The sequence below is a fragment of the Opisthocomus hoazin genome, chromosome 2 (assembly GCF_030867145.1).
Source record: "Opisthocomus hoazin isolate bOpiHoa1 chromosome 2, bOpiHoa1.hap1, whole genome shotgun sequence".
Taxonomy (NCBI): Eukaryota; Metazoa; Chordata; class Aves; order Opisthocomiformes; family Opisthocomidae; genus Opisthocomus; species Opisthocomus hoazin.
In genome coordinates, this window is record NC_134415.1 from 124,422,461 (window position 1) to 124,436,345 (window position 13,885).

The window sequence follows — 13,885 nt, forward strand, 5'->3', positions numbered from 1 at the left end:
TGTTACGTTTCATTTGCCTCAGTGATGTACCTGAAAGAAGGTGGTACCAGTTCAAGGGGCAGAGTTAGTGGCAGAGGTTGTCCGGCTTTGGCCATATCAGTTAGGTGCATGGCTAACACAAACTCATCAGCTTTCAGCTGTCCATCTCCATCAATATCAGCTAGAGACCTGCGCAGTTTTAACAGCAACAATCATCAGAAGCATACAACACAACCACCCACAAATGACAGATGAAACAATTTACTGTAAAAATAACTTCTAAAATAGAGAATTCCTGTGAAATGTTCTGGTAAAAATCATTACAATTAACAACACGAATAGCTGATGAAAGGAGGTATTATTTTGTTTATTAATGCACCGCTATTCAGATATTTTCATAAAACACAGCAAAATGGATAGGAAAGGTTAAGAGGCATATCTTGATTTACTGCATCACCAAAAGAAAAGCTGGGAAGAGAATCCACGACTGTTCTTAACCAGCTCAAAATGCTAGAAATCACTTCTTCAATTTTTTTTTTTAAGCAAAAGGAAATACTGTATAAAATTACATCAAATTCTACAACAGAAACCTTTGCATAGAATTCATTTTCCCCCTTGTGTCTCCTTGACAGTGCAGGGAAGACGTAAGCTGCCCCAGAGTACCTTGCAATGGGTAGGAAAAGGATCACCTACCCCCTCTAAGGAGAAGGAAAACCACACAAACATATCATCACCCTACAAAATGCTTCCCACACAACCAAGGGGGAGCAGGGGGGAACAGTGAAATGTTTCCAGAGATGTAGGCAAGAAAGCAGGAACCTTTCTCAAAAAAATATCTATGTAGATACAACTGCAGGAATGTGTCCTTGGACTGCACTTAAGTGAAATGCTTAATAAAATAACTGCTCGTCGAAAAAAAAAGTAGATAAATAACCCTTTGAAACCAAAAAGGAAACAACAAAACAAAACAATCACCCCCACACATACCACAGTGAAAAACAAAAGCAGGAGATGACGAAATGAGATTTTTATTATATTCACAGACCAGCATTACTCACACATAACTGTACCATTATTACAGTAATTACCATGAATACAATACCCCAGTAGAAATATTGGTAATTTACCAATTTGCTCTTACTTTGAGCAAAACTGAAACTTGGGCTGTTAATCCTCTACACGGGTACACAGACCTCCTCACGTTGGCTACTGATACCTTCAGGCTAGGCACCCAGGAGAAAACCACTCAGTACATGCCTGCTTTATTTCCCCAGACGCCAGAGCAGAGGAACACAAACCAACACTCCCTTTGTTACCTTCACAGCATGCAACCAAACAAGCTGAACAAACATGAGGAATATTTCAAGTTGCTGCTGCTAGAGACAAACAAATGACTGCCCTGGGATAAAGAACGGGGACTCAGAAAAAGCTGTCAAGCACCTAGCTATTGTGAATTCTGCTGGGCCAGTAATTTTTATGTATAACGCCTGTAGGCGTAATCCAGACTACCATATCTAGCAGGGTAAAGGCAGATTATTCAAGCCTTCAGACAACTGTAACCATTTCCATCACCCCAGTATAGGCAAGTCAAATATGTAACATGCAGATATCTTTATGGGAACCCCACTCTTAAAATCTGAAGGGTTACTCCATTTTTAATCTTTCTCCATGTTTCAGAACTAACCCAGTCTGATTTCAGAATCCTACTTTTAAAACAAACAAGCCCTCATCTCAGCTAAAGTAGTGCATCACTGAATCAAAAACTGAAATTAATATCTGTACTACTATACAGAGTTTAACAAAGAGTGAAAAAATTGATTATATTATGTCAAGGTATGTTGACATACTGAACAGATTAGTTTAAGAAGTAGCTTCATTTCAGTTTATGATTTTAGATCTATGGTGTCCCTTCATCGTTTCTTATTAAATAAAGTACATTGCCTCTCTTGACACCATAAACACATTGAATTAATAATCAGTACTTAAACTTACCAAATAGTAGCCAACTGAGTCTGTGAAAGGTTTGATTGCAGAAGGGCATTCCTTGCTTGAAATCCTTAGTGAAAGTGTAAAAGATTTTAATAAAAATAAAACAAAGATTCACATGTAGCAAAAAATGGGTCATGAACTGGGGCATGTTTATTTTAATATTAAATCTAAAACATTTTCATGAGTGGCTGGCAGTTGGCATTACTTCCAGGCTTAACAACAGGCATTACAACCTGAACACAATAAAGATGCAAATATGCTTGTGTACTTATTTTTCCACTCAGAGCACCTAACAGAAAAACTGACATGAAAAATGGATATTTATGGTAATCCCCAGAGCTGTTACAAAAGCACAGCTGACTGTCTACCTAAAGCTCAAGCCAGCACACTGGAAAGCTGTCAGCTTTCCTTTGACAGCAAAGAACCATACACCTTTCTAGACAGGTCAATAAAACCTTCAGCAGGAAACCGAGGCAGAGGCTTGGTAAGTGCCTATTCAAAATGAGAAATCCAGTAAGCTACAGACACACATACTGACTTTACTATCTACTAACTGCTTGGCCAGCACTCCACCTGCTGCATTACAGCGAGCAATCCAGTTTTATGAGAACTTTCACAAAACTCTACTCTTGTATTAAACTTTGCATGGAGTCTTTCAATACCACCACAATGCCATGGCACAGCACAAATGCCACTGAAAGCCAACAAGGAATGACTCCCTTAAATTACTTCTGAAAAATTCCAATCAGTGGCTGCAGTACTGCAGTGTCTTTCCCAAGCTTCTTTCTTTAAAAAGAAAGCCCAAATGTTTAAGTAATTACAAATATATAGAGCATATGGCACAAAAATGATCGTGAGATGTCCCCCATTTTACAAAGTCGTAAGAAAGAGTCTCAGTCCAAAGAGTGATGCTTGCAAAGTAACCGCTGACTTCACGGAGCTAACTCCCCCAGCCTTATGGTTCTCAGGCTCTTCTAGGTAGATTCCACCACTGCCACTCTTCTCTTCTTCCCCTGGACTGCTGCTGTAGTTTCCCCCTTCTACCTGGGGAGACTGGTGCCTCCTTGGGCCACTCCAGGTCTAACACAGAGCCCAAGCCAGTAAACTGATGCCCATTTCCACTTATCAGCTGACTGGAACCAGTAGCTGAAACCCACTCTCTCCTGCATAGGTCTGAATGTCAACAACTTCAGCTTTTATTTCATATGGAAGTCAAATCCCAAGCTGGGATTCCATCCCTCAGCATGTGATGTTCCAGAGGCAAAAAAACACTGCTAGTTTTCCCACTCCATATCAAATGCCATACTCACCTGATAAATATCCACTCATACTTTTATCAAGACTGTTAAATTTCTGTCTGTATTTTAATCTGGAGGCCTGAGGAACTGCCCAGTCTGAGGATGCAATCTTTGGTGAATTCCCAACTAGTGAAGCACTAGAGGAAGAATTGGAACTGTAATACAATTTAAAAAAAAAAAAAGAAAAAAAAGAAAAAGACATAAAGAAAGAACTCTAAGTTACTTGGCTTAATAAACAGGCATTGGAACAGAAGATACATAACACCTTCTGATAACGAGAAACAACTTCCACAAAGTTGTACCCTTGCTAACTTGCTACAAGTATTTTCATGACTAATACGGAATTTTACTGTAAAAGTAGGGACACATATCTGAAAGGAAACTCTTAAATTCGAGATCCTGTTCTCTTGGTATCACAGGCACTATGCCACATAATTCGTCGGTTCACTACAGCAAAATAATACTACAACCACAGGAAAACATCTCAACTTTCACAAGAACATTTACAAGGGCTGTGAAGCGTTGGGCAGGTGTCTAAGTAACTTTAAGAGCTATGCAAATGAATAACCATGAGTATAAAAATTTATCTTAAACTCACAAGCAAAAACAGCTTCTAAAGCTGCTAAAGCCAGTGTATTCCACCTCCACCTATTCTTTTTATCAGTGACAATGACAGGCCAAATGGAGTTTTTCCAACTCATTCTGTTCCTGCAGAATAGCACTTCATGGAGTCTTTAGTTACACCTACCAAACTTCTACCTGCAACTCCCAGCATTTTCACAGTGTCCCATCTCTGAAGATCAGACAGAACCAAGTGCATCCAGCCTGCCCTGACTGAGGTAATCCCCTACTCTGTCAAGCAAAAAACTATTTGCAGTGTTATTCAAGGCAATAAAGTAAAGAATGTTGATCTAAACAAAGCCTTTTGGGCATGATGCTGGATAGACATCCTCTGCATGGAGTTAGATAACGTGATGATGAAAATGCTGTCAACAGTAACACTGAAGAAGAGCTACTTTCCAACACTACAACACCAGCAAAAGACATTTTTTCCAACTAAAAAAAAAAAAAAAAAAAAGATGCTTACAGGCACACATCATGCCTACAATCATCTTATCGAACATCTGCTGGCATCAGGTGTCTGTCTGTATGAGGAGCCCAAAGTCAGACAGGTGTTCATCCTAGATGCCTTGTGTCAGCAGCGAAGAGGTGCAAGCACTTCCGAGTGACCTTCTGGAACTGAGCTGGGGCTGAAATGCCCTCTGGACTGGCATCTGGGAGAGCGTTCCCTGGAGGAGCACTGGAACAGGCTGCCCAGGGAGGTTGTGGAGTCTCCTTCTCTGGAGACATCCAAGACCCGCCTGGACAAGGTCCTGTGCATCCTGCTGTAGGAGACCCTGCTTTGGCAGGGGGGTTGGACTAGGTGACCCACAGAGGTCCCTTCCAACCCCTACCATTCTGTGATTCTGTGATTTGTGACAGACAAGCCTAGTCCCTCACTCTGTCTATTGCAAAGCTCTGAAATAGTGAAACGGAGCAGCTGATTACAGATATTCATAACCTTCTATTATTCATAAAACAAATCCACACATAAATATTTATAACAAATACTGCTCTTACAAGCCTGCTAATTACATGTTGCCCTCTATAATGAATGAGCACGTCAATCCACAAACATTGCTTTTATAACCACTTGGCAAGTTTTACTTCTACTTATTCATGAGGTACAGTCCCTTCTTTTTGGTACTGCTTTCTCTCATTTGAACTCCTCACCTATTTTGGATAGTTTAGTCACATTTCCTGAAAATATTATTTATTGCACACATATTTTCAGACTTGGCAGGTCATATGAGAGAGACTAATTTTTCATGAAGATACTTTGAAAACAGAAATTCTTAGTAAGTTTTGGAAGGCATACCACTCAAGTTTAAGATACAACCATTTTAAACTTAACTTTCATACCTGCTAGATCCTAAATCGATTAGCGACTGTGCCTTCTGCATACTACTACCACCAAACCCTCCTGCCATGGGACCTAAAGAACCAGTATGAGGCAGTGCTGAAACAAACAAACAAGAAAAAAAAAACCCATAAAAAACTGTAAAGCAACTGGGTATACGGTAACACTTTGCAATAAACACTCAAGGCTTTGACTGAAGTAAGAAAAGCTGATCATTGCTGCCTTGTTAAGATTAACTAGTCAGAACCAATTTGACCAAGGCGAACTTTGGAAAAAATAAATTTTTAAATTTATTTTTAGCATTCTTGTCTGAAATTAGCCATAGAGTAAGATTTGCAATTCTGAAAGCGAGTACTGGACAGTACTGTACTTACTTGAAGAGAAAGGTATGGACAAAGGCTGCAGAAGGCTGGATGTTCCATTTGGCAACGAGGAGGTACTGACAGAAGGCACCAGGGGAGCAGAGATAACCAAAGGAGGAATGGAAGTCATGGAGGTCAGAGACATGGGAGCTAATGGTGTGATCGTAGACATAGACGTTGGCATGGACAGATTTGGCATACTACCCATTCCTAGAGCAAAATCCAACAAATCATGATTTAATATTGCAGAGGCTCCAGCAAGTAATCGGCTCCATTATGCTAGACAGCAACTACACAAAGCAACATGCATCCAGAGATACAATGAGCTAAAATAGATCCTCGTGTATAACATTACTTTTTTTTTCCTGAAGTTTAGACAAGACAGCTCACAGAGGAAAATATACTGAAGAACATGAATTGGACTTGATGATCTTAGAGGTCTTTTCCAAGCTTAATGATTCTACGATTCTAAAAAAAAAAAAAATCCTTATAAGCAATTCATTCTCAAGGTAGATTTAGCCAGTATTTCACAAAAGAGTAAGATCTAGTTTTCTATAATTGCAGCTGTAACTAGTTCTTCAGTGAGCCTTTCCCCATCTGGCCCCGAGAGAGAACTACAACACAACTCCACAGTTGTGACTATCCTCTACGGGGAAAAAGCTGACACAGTTTCTGAAATAAGCCTCTTCCAAGTGTCAGCCTTGATGGGCGAGAAGTCCATACTTAGGGACATATGCTTAGCAAACGGCTTCTTCAAGGCAGTTGCCTGAAGCTAATGAGGGCACTTGAATTACTGGCTGAATCTTGTGGAGGACAACAGTATGCAGATGGTATCATGGAAGGTTAAGAGGCATTAATTTCTTGCCAACCACAGTTATCTATACTTGTATGCAAACACACCAGATTTGCCAATAGGCAGATATTTTAAAACATGTATGTATTTAATATATGCATACATTTTATTTCAGCACAGAACTATGCACTAATTTTGTAATCCAGCTGAAGTTATTATGCATATTTTGTTCTACAAGACAACAAAACAACAACTAACAGACATGCACTGAATCCCAAAACCATGTCAGAAAAGGAAAAATAAAAATTGAAATAATTATATTCAGTTGATCATATAGCCAAAACAGGTAACCTGATTAATTCTGAAAAAATATTTAAATAAGTGTTCTAAAAAAAACTTCGACCTTTACCAAGTTTAACTTTAAAAACCCCGAGTATAAATAGGTGAATGAGTAGGAGGGAGATAAAAAAGACCTTCAGCACAAGATGACAGCCTGCAAGTCAGATGGCAGAGGTGAATGGCCTTCTTGCACCTCATGTCAAAATTCAATAGACGGTTCTTTATTATTACATGCCTTCAAAGAATGAAATTATCAAAAATGTCAAGAAAATGACTTTGCAAATTTCCTAAATCAGTACACCCTTGTGTTTTTTTTACTGATTTGATCAACTGTCACGGTCAGATGAATACTTGTATTTGGCTGCAATTAACTGTGGCTTTTTTACCTCTGAACACTAAGTAATTATATACTCATAAGTACCAAAGCGAGCTGACATTAGTGGGGAAAATACTGGAGTTTGTTTCATGACAGGAGGGAGAACCGTAGGCAAGTGCTGTCCTTGCAATTTCAGCTTGATCAGTTTCATGGCTATAGAGAATTCCTGCTGATCCATTTTTCCATCTTTGTTCAGGTCTGATAGTGTCCTTAAAAATAAAATAAAATTAAATTAAGAACGCTTACCAGGAAGAAATGCAAATTTAAACTTTTTCACTTAATGAGACGCTTTTTATCAAATCTGTTTACTGCTTTTTTACTAGAAAAGAACAACCTTATTGCAACTATCTGTAGATTTTCTACTTTTGACAACATTCCAACTCTCAGAAGTTTGCAGATTGTAACTTTTCTAGTTTGCCAACCTACAGGTATTGAAAGCCAACCTGGACTTCCAAACGTAACATTTGTCTGCCTGCATTAAGTACAATCCACTTGGTCGTTCTCTGCAGAGTTCAATTTTAAAGTTGCTGTATATTTAATATCGAACACCTGGGAAAGCAGGAAGACACTCAGAAAAGCAGTAGTCTCCTGCTCAGCGGACACACTTCTTGCTATAGATATGCCTCTGCTATGCCTCTTCCTATGCTACTAGCCAGACCAATCATTTTAAATTTATGTCTGGTATTTTAAAGAATTAATACAAGAATCTGAAACAGGAGTATGCAGAAACCTGCTAAAGGCACTATATACCACTATGAAAACTGCATTAATTCACAAGCAGCATGGGTTTTCTTAAGCCTGATATCCACACTGCCTTCCTTTGACACTTTTCCAAATAAACTTAAATACCACAGGAAATATATGCAACAGTGCATATATAAACAGACAGAATTTCTGGTGAGACAGAAAATCTGAAATCTTGTTAATATTTAAACATGTGAGGACCAGGCACAGGAATGTAAATAAAATTAGGAGAAGAAACCCCAACAGAATAAACATTAACCTATACTTCCCTTTCATAGCTTCATTCTGTTACTATTCAGCAAAAACCCCCACGGCCCTACCACCCTTTTCTATGCACTTTAAATGTCTGAAGATGAAACTAAATTTGCATTCAGTTAGTTTCTTTAATACTCTTTCACAAGTGAGTTGTTCTTAATTATGATGAGCTGCAGCTCCATGTCTTTTAGCATGTGTACATCTCGATAACAACCAAGCACCCCAAGCCGAACACAGTATTCTGGTGAGGACTGGAGTTACGAAGAAGAAAATGTCTGTTTGAAGTGTTGCAACCACCACGTACATGCTGCAAAGAACAGCACCGTTTTCCAGTGTCTGCGTTACAGCATAGGTTGGTATCTTACAGAGTATTATAACTGACCTTCTGCTAACATTTTCTGTGGCTTCAGATTTTTTCCTGTTTTCTACTTTCAGTGTATTTTCCACTCCCAGTTTAGCAGCATATAATTTTTCCCATGCTTAATCTTATTTCAATTTTTCAGTGGTTACTAGTATTTCAAACATCATTCAACTCGGTATCCCTGGGAGTTCATTAACCCATTATTTATCTCTTTTCCATATTATTATTTAAAGTATTATTTTTGTACCTCTTTTTCCATATTATTAGTTAAAATATTAAGACAAGGCTTAACAATGACCTTTGTGGCAGTCCAGCCGGCACTTCCTTCCATAAAAGCCTTGCAATTTCTCATCACTTTGTTTCAAGCACTTGCTACAGTTTCAAAAGGCTGTGTTCAACATGATCCAGTTTGAAATAACATCACAAGAAAGATTTTAAAATATATTGCTTTTTAATTAAGTGTTGGTACACATACAGACTCAATCTTTCCTCTAAATTTAATAAAATTAATAAAACAATGATTCAGACAACACTCCTACTTTGACTGCTGAAGCCTCTTTGAGACAACACAACATACCAAAGATAGCATTTGAACACTACTCATCTCACACCTTGGGAAGAAAAAAATAATAAAGCATAGCTTACCATATTTCAGCAAGAATTGAAGCTGGCAGACCCGATTGCAAAAAAAAGGTACGTGCTTGATCACCTATGATAAACAAGAAAGACAGACAGACTTTTACTCTACAGATAAGTTTTGTACCACCTAACTCCTTCCCCGGTGACAGCAATTGTCAGATACCCACGTATCCTATAATTCTGAATCTTTGCTCTGAGAAGTGATTTCAAATAGCTGTAAAGAGATTCACCAGACCACAAATCAACAGCTGCCAAGAGTTTAACAGATGCAAGACTTAAAGAAGTAAAAATGACTGGAAATCTCGTCCTGATCCAATTGCTTTTACAGGAAAGGTAAGTGTACTATTTCTTTACTTCTCCACCATCCAACCTGACCTGAGCCAGTATGGCCTCTCTAGAAAAACTGGAAAAATATCCTGTTCTAAATAATATTGTGTTCCATCAGAGAACGAACATCCACTCTTTCAGCATTTCAGAAAGGGAACAGGAGTTGTTGTGTGATTCCACACCAAGTTCCACATCAGTTGGTACTGATGGTGCTGTTAAACGGATGCGTAACAGAACGCGAACAGTGGTGTTCATGCTTACCTATCACTGAATTGCAGATGCTTAAAGGTAAGACTTCAAGTCATTCTTTCAGCTCTCTCTTCCCTTATATTCATACACAACCTTTCATTTCAAGCACTTGCCAAATAAATAACAAAGCCTGCAGACGTACATGCAGGTAGGAGCCCAGACGTGGCCTGAAGGTGGTCCCTGGGACTGCAGACTTTTCAGCTGGTGGTAAAGCAAACACCAACCTCCTCGTGTTGTTTGGGCAAAGGAGGAGGCACGTACCACTTTGCCAGAAGATGTGCACGTTCCAAACAGAGAACTTGCCACTGTCTCCTCAGCCCTTTTCAGACCAGAAAGAGGGAAAGCAGGGGTGATGGAGTCACCAGCTAGGGTGCTAGAAGGTAAGTTAGGCAGGTAGGAGCCATCAGGGCTGGTCTTTAGTGCCCACCCACACACAAAGAACAGGGCATTCTTAAATTAAGTCATCTTTGCCTATGAAATCGAGCCTTTTCTTGATGCCACAAGCAGACTCTCAAATTTAAAAACTGCAAATTCTAAGGTGCACAGCAACGTGACCCAATTGTTCCAGAGGAGAAGCAGCTGAATGCAACTGGAACTGACAGCAGGCAATTGCAAAATGCCATTAGCCTATCCACGTCTCGCTCAAGGCCCAAGGGTTAATAAATTTCAAGCACTCATTAACAAGGACAAGCTGTCAGCATCTCTTTCCCTGCCTCCTTCCCCCCAAACAAAGCTATCTAACAGCACAGTATTCTCTAACACTGTTCAGACAGAGGAGAGCCACTTCTGTCCCTTGCCACAATAGCTGCTCTAAGTGCTCCTTGGCAGCCTCCCATGCAGCCTGACACTCTTTGGTTTTTGAAACTATACACAATGACAGCAATTAACTGCTGCCTGCAAATGTGACAGGGTTAACAGAAGAGCGTTCCTGTGCCAGACTTTAGCCCAAAGCTTGTAGAAGTTTAGTGAGACCTGCACAGGCTGGAGAGTTGGGTGCAGAGGAACCTGATGAAATTCAACAAGGGCAAGTGCAGGGTCCTGCACCTGGGGAGGAACAACCCCATGCATCAGTTCAGGCTGGGGTGAACCTGCTGGAGAGCAGCTCTGCGGAGAGGGACCTGGGTGTCCTGGTGGACGACAGGTTAACCATGAGCCAGCAGTGTGCCCTGGCTGCCAAGAAAGCTAATGGGATCCCGGGGTGCATCAAGAACAGTGTGGCCAGCAGGTCGAGGGAGGTTCTCCTCCCTCTCTACTCTGCCCTAGGTGAGGCCCCATCTGGAGTACTGTGTCCAGTTCTGGGCTCCCCAGTTCAAGAAAGATGAAGAGCTACTGGAGAGAGTCCAGCGGAGGGCTACGAGGATGATGAGGGGACTGGAGCATCTGTCCTATGAGGAAAGGCTGAGGGAGCTGGGCTTGTTCAGCCTGAAAAAGGGAAGGCTGAGAGGGGACCTTATAAATGCCTGTAAATATCTGAAGGGTGAGTGTCAGGAGGATGGGGCCAGACTCATTTCAGTGGTGCCCAGCGACAGGACAAGGGGCAATGGGCACAAACTGAAGCAGAGGAAGTTCTGTCTGAACATGGGGAAGAACTTCTTCCCTCTGAGGGTGACAGAGCTCTGGAACAGGCTGCCCAGGCAGTTTATCTCCTTCTCTGGAGATATTCAAGACCCGCCTGGACAAGGTCCTGTGCAGCCTGCTGTAGGTGACCCTGCTTTGGCAGGGGGGTTGGACTAGATGACCCACAGAGGTCCCTTCCAACCCCTACCATTCTGTGATTCTGTAATAACCCATGGCTGTCTGCCTGAAGAGCACGGCTATCAGTCACACAGCAAAGGGCTAGAAATAAGATGCAGCTTTCAAACCATTTTACAAAGATACTTATGTGTACACAGAAATTAATGTGTAATGCAGAATTTCAGACCAACCCGTAACGAAGCCTCCTGTGGGTTTAAGGCTATCAAACTGCTTGTCATGCTTGGCCCGCTCTTCAGAGGTGATGGCCCATATGTTTGGACCTCCTGAAAAAAAAAAAAAAAGAAAAAAACCATTGAACAACCAAACAGATTGAAGACTTGTAAAAATAAAGCACGTCACTTGCAAAATAAAAGCTCAGCTTCTCAAGAGACAAAATTAGATCTAGACACACCCAGCTCCTACCAGTTTGGCAAGGACGTTATGAAACACAGACCTGCTTCCCAGATGTGCAAGCGCTAGCCGAGACAGCTCCTCAGCTAGATCGCTTTACGCCCAGCTGGCAAACAAGCTCTGTCGTCCTCCAGAGCTGGTGCAGAGCAGTTCCCTGGCGCTGCCGACTGTTCGCAGCCGGGGCAGGATGCACGTCGCGCACCAGACCCTGCGTCAAACAAATATTCCTCCGGTTCACTGGTACACAAACGGGACTCAGTGTCACTTACAGGTTCTCATGCAGAGCGTGAACACCCTACAGCTGTCACATAAAGTGATGCTTTGTCTTGCCAATACTTCAAAATCAAAATTGGGACTGCTAAAAAAAAAATACATTGGTTTTGTCTGACAAAGGAGTAACATCCTGGGTTGTTTATTTTTTTTTAACAGCACACTATTTCAGCTTACCGCCAATCTCAATATTACAGCCTCAAACTAACAAAGAGAAATTGCAGGGAATAACTACGTTTACAGAGCTGTGCTGATCTACCAGGCAGAACCAGAGTGACTTTCAGAAACACTCCAGCCTGCGGTATGAAGGTCAGGGTGCGTGCCCTTCGCAGGAAAAGCAGTTTGCCAGAAATAACTGGGTTTGTTTTTTAAGTAGGAGGAAGTTTTATTTGGGAAGCTCGTGACAAATACCTAATTTTTCAAATCAATGAACGCAAGAATTAGCCAAAATTCTGAATGGAAATCCCCAAAACAGCATTAAAAGGTTATTACTTAAAAAAAACACACCTTTAAAGACATATTCTTTTGAGCATTATCACTTCCAAAGAACTGTTAATCTGTTCTTCAAGTATTTATATTGCTCACTAGAAGCCAGTCAAGGGACTAAATAATTCTTCTAATAAGATATTAACATGTTCCTTTAAAAACAACAGCACTTTGAAAGAAACTTACTATAAAATGCTTCCTCTTTTCCTACAGAAACCTAATGCCAAAGCTTTGAACCTGCAACATCTCAACAGCTCTTTTCACCCTTTTTCAGAGTAATAACAAAGCTAACAGACTGCAAGCTGACATACATGCCAATACAGATGCATTAACGATGTTAATCACCTCTCATCTGTGTTTATTTATATTTGCCAACACATTTTCCAAAAAGACCTGAAGTCTCCTCTTAAGAAGGTCCTCTTCAGACCATCATCCTCCTCACATACGTACAAAATGAATTCTTCACCCCTGCTGCTTAACCGGGAAACGAACAGTTAAAAAAACAAACCAAAACAAACTCATTGGGGATATGAATGACGAAAAAGGTGGGAGGGCTTTAGGATACAACCTTTAGGCACCTGAATTTGGAGTTTTGCTTCCCTCTCTTCAGGGTCCACCAATTTTTTCTAGAGTGGCCTCAATGAAGAGGTCATCTTGCAGGCTGCATGCAAAACCGCACTTTGAGAACTCAGCCCCCTCTTCTCTCTCCTGATTAAATGAGTCTAAATAAACCTAGATTAGATACCGATAATAAATCTAAATAAATCTAAATCAGATGCCTAGAAGTTGATGGGCAGTGTAAGTATTGCTGTAACACACGAGTGAGGGCAACTTACACTCAGTGGCAAAAATCACAGTGGCACTTAAATGTTTTTAAAACGTTAATTGTAAGATACAAATGGAAAGTGTGTAATGTCGTTTATGAGAAATTAAAGTCGTTACAGAAATTATCTGGACAAGATTAAAAAGTGCTCCTAAAACTGTCAGCAGCAACTTCAGAAAACCTGACCCATTTTTTTTTCCATTTATGGAAAATAAAATATTAGTAACATCACATTTTCCTTATATGAAATACCATGTCTTGATCACCTTTTGAAGAGGTAGCTACAACACTCCTCAGCTTTTTATAGGCAACAACAGGAGGATTAAGACCACCACAACATATTCACATGGTCAGCGGCTGCAAAGTGCTAGAAATACAGTAACAATTCCTTGACTGGAGTTACTGCCACCACCACAGCCTCTCTCAGGAATCCAATTTACATTGCAAGGGACAGACTGTTTAAACGTGTACTGAAATGCACAATTTCATA

General features: G+C 40.5%; 1 protein-coding gene across 4 annotated transcripts in view; it reads right to left on the reverse strand.

Moving 5' to 3' along the window:
* Window positions 1–13,885, reverse strand: part of ITSN2 (intersectin 2) — a 94,303-nt gene that overhangs the window by 44,744 nt on the left and 35,674 nt on the right. For all 4 annotated transcript variants that reach the window (XM_075414933.1, XM_075414932.1, XM_075414931.1 and 1 more), the window contains exons 3-10: window positions 11,597–11,689; window positions 9,102–9,165; window positions 7,142–7,305; window positions 5,601–5,798; window positions 5,229–5,325; window positions 3,279–3,421; window positions 1,972–2,035; window positions 31–168 (exon numbers count right to left, since the gene is read on the reverse strand). In XM_075414933.1, coding sequence (XP_075271048.1) covers window positions 31–168; window positions 1,972–2,035; window positions 3,279–3,421; window positions 5,229–5,325; window positions 5,601–5,798; window positions 7,142–7,305; window positions 9,102–9,165; window positions 11,597–11,689 — 961 coding nt within the window. The remainder of the gene's footprint in view (window positions 1–30; window positions 169–1,971; window positions 2,036–3,278; window positions 3,422–5,228; window positions 5,326–5,600; window positions 5,799–7,141; window positions 7,306–9,101; window positions 9,166–11,596; window positions 11,690–13,885) is intronic.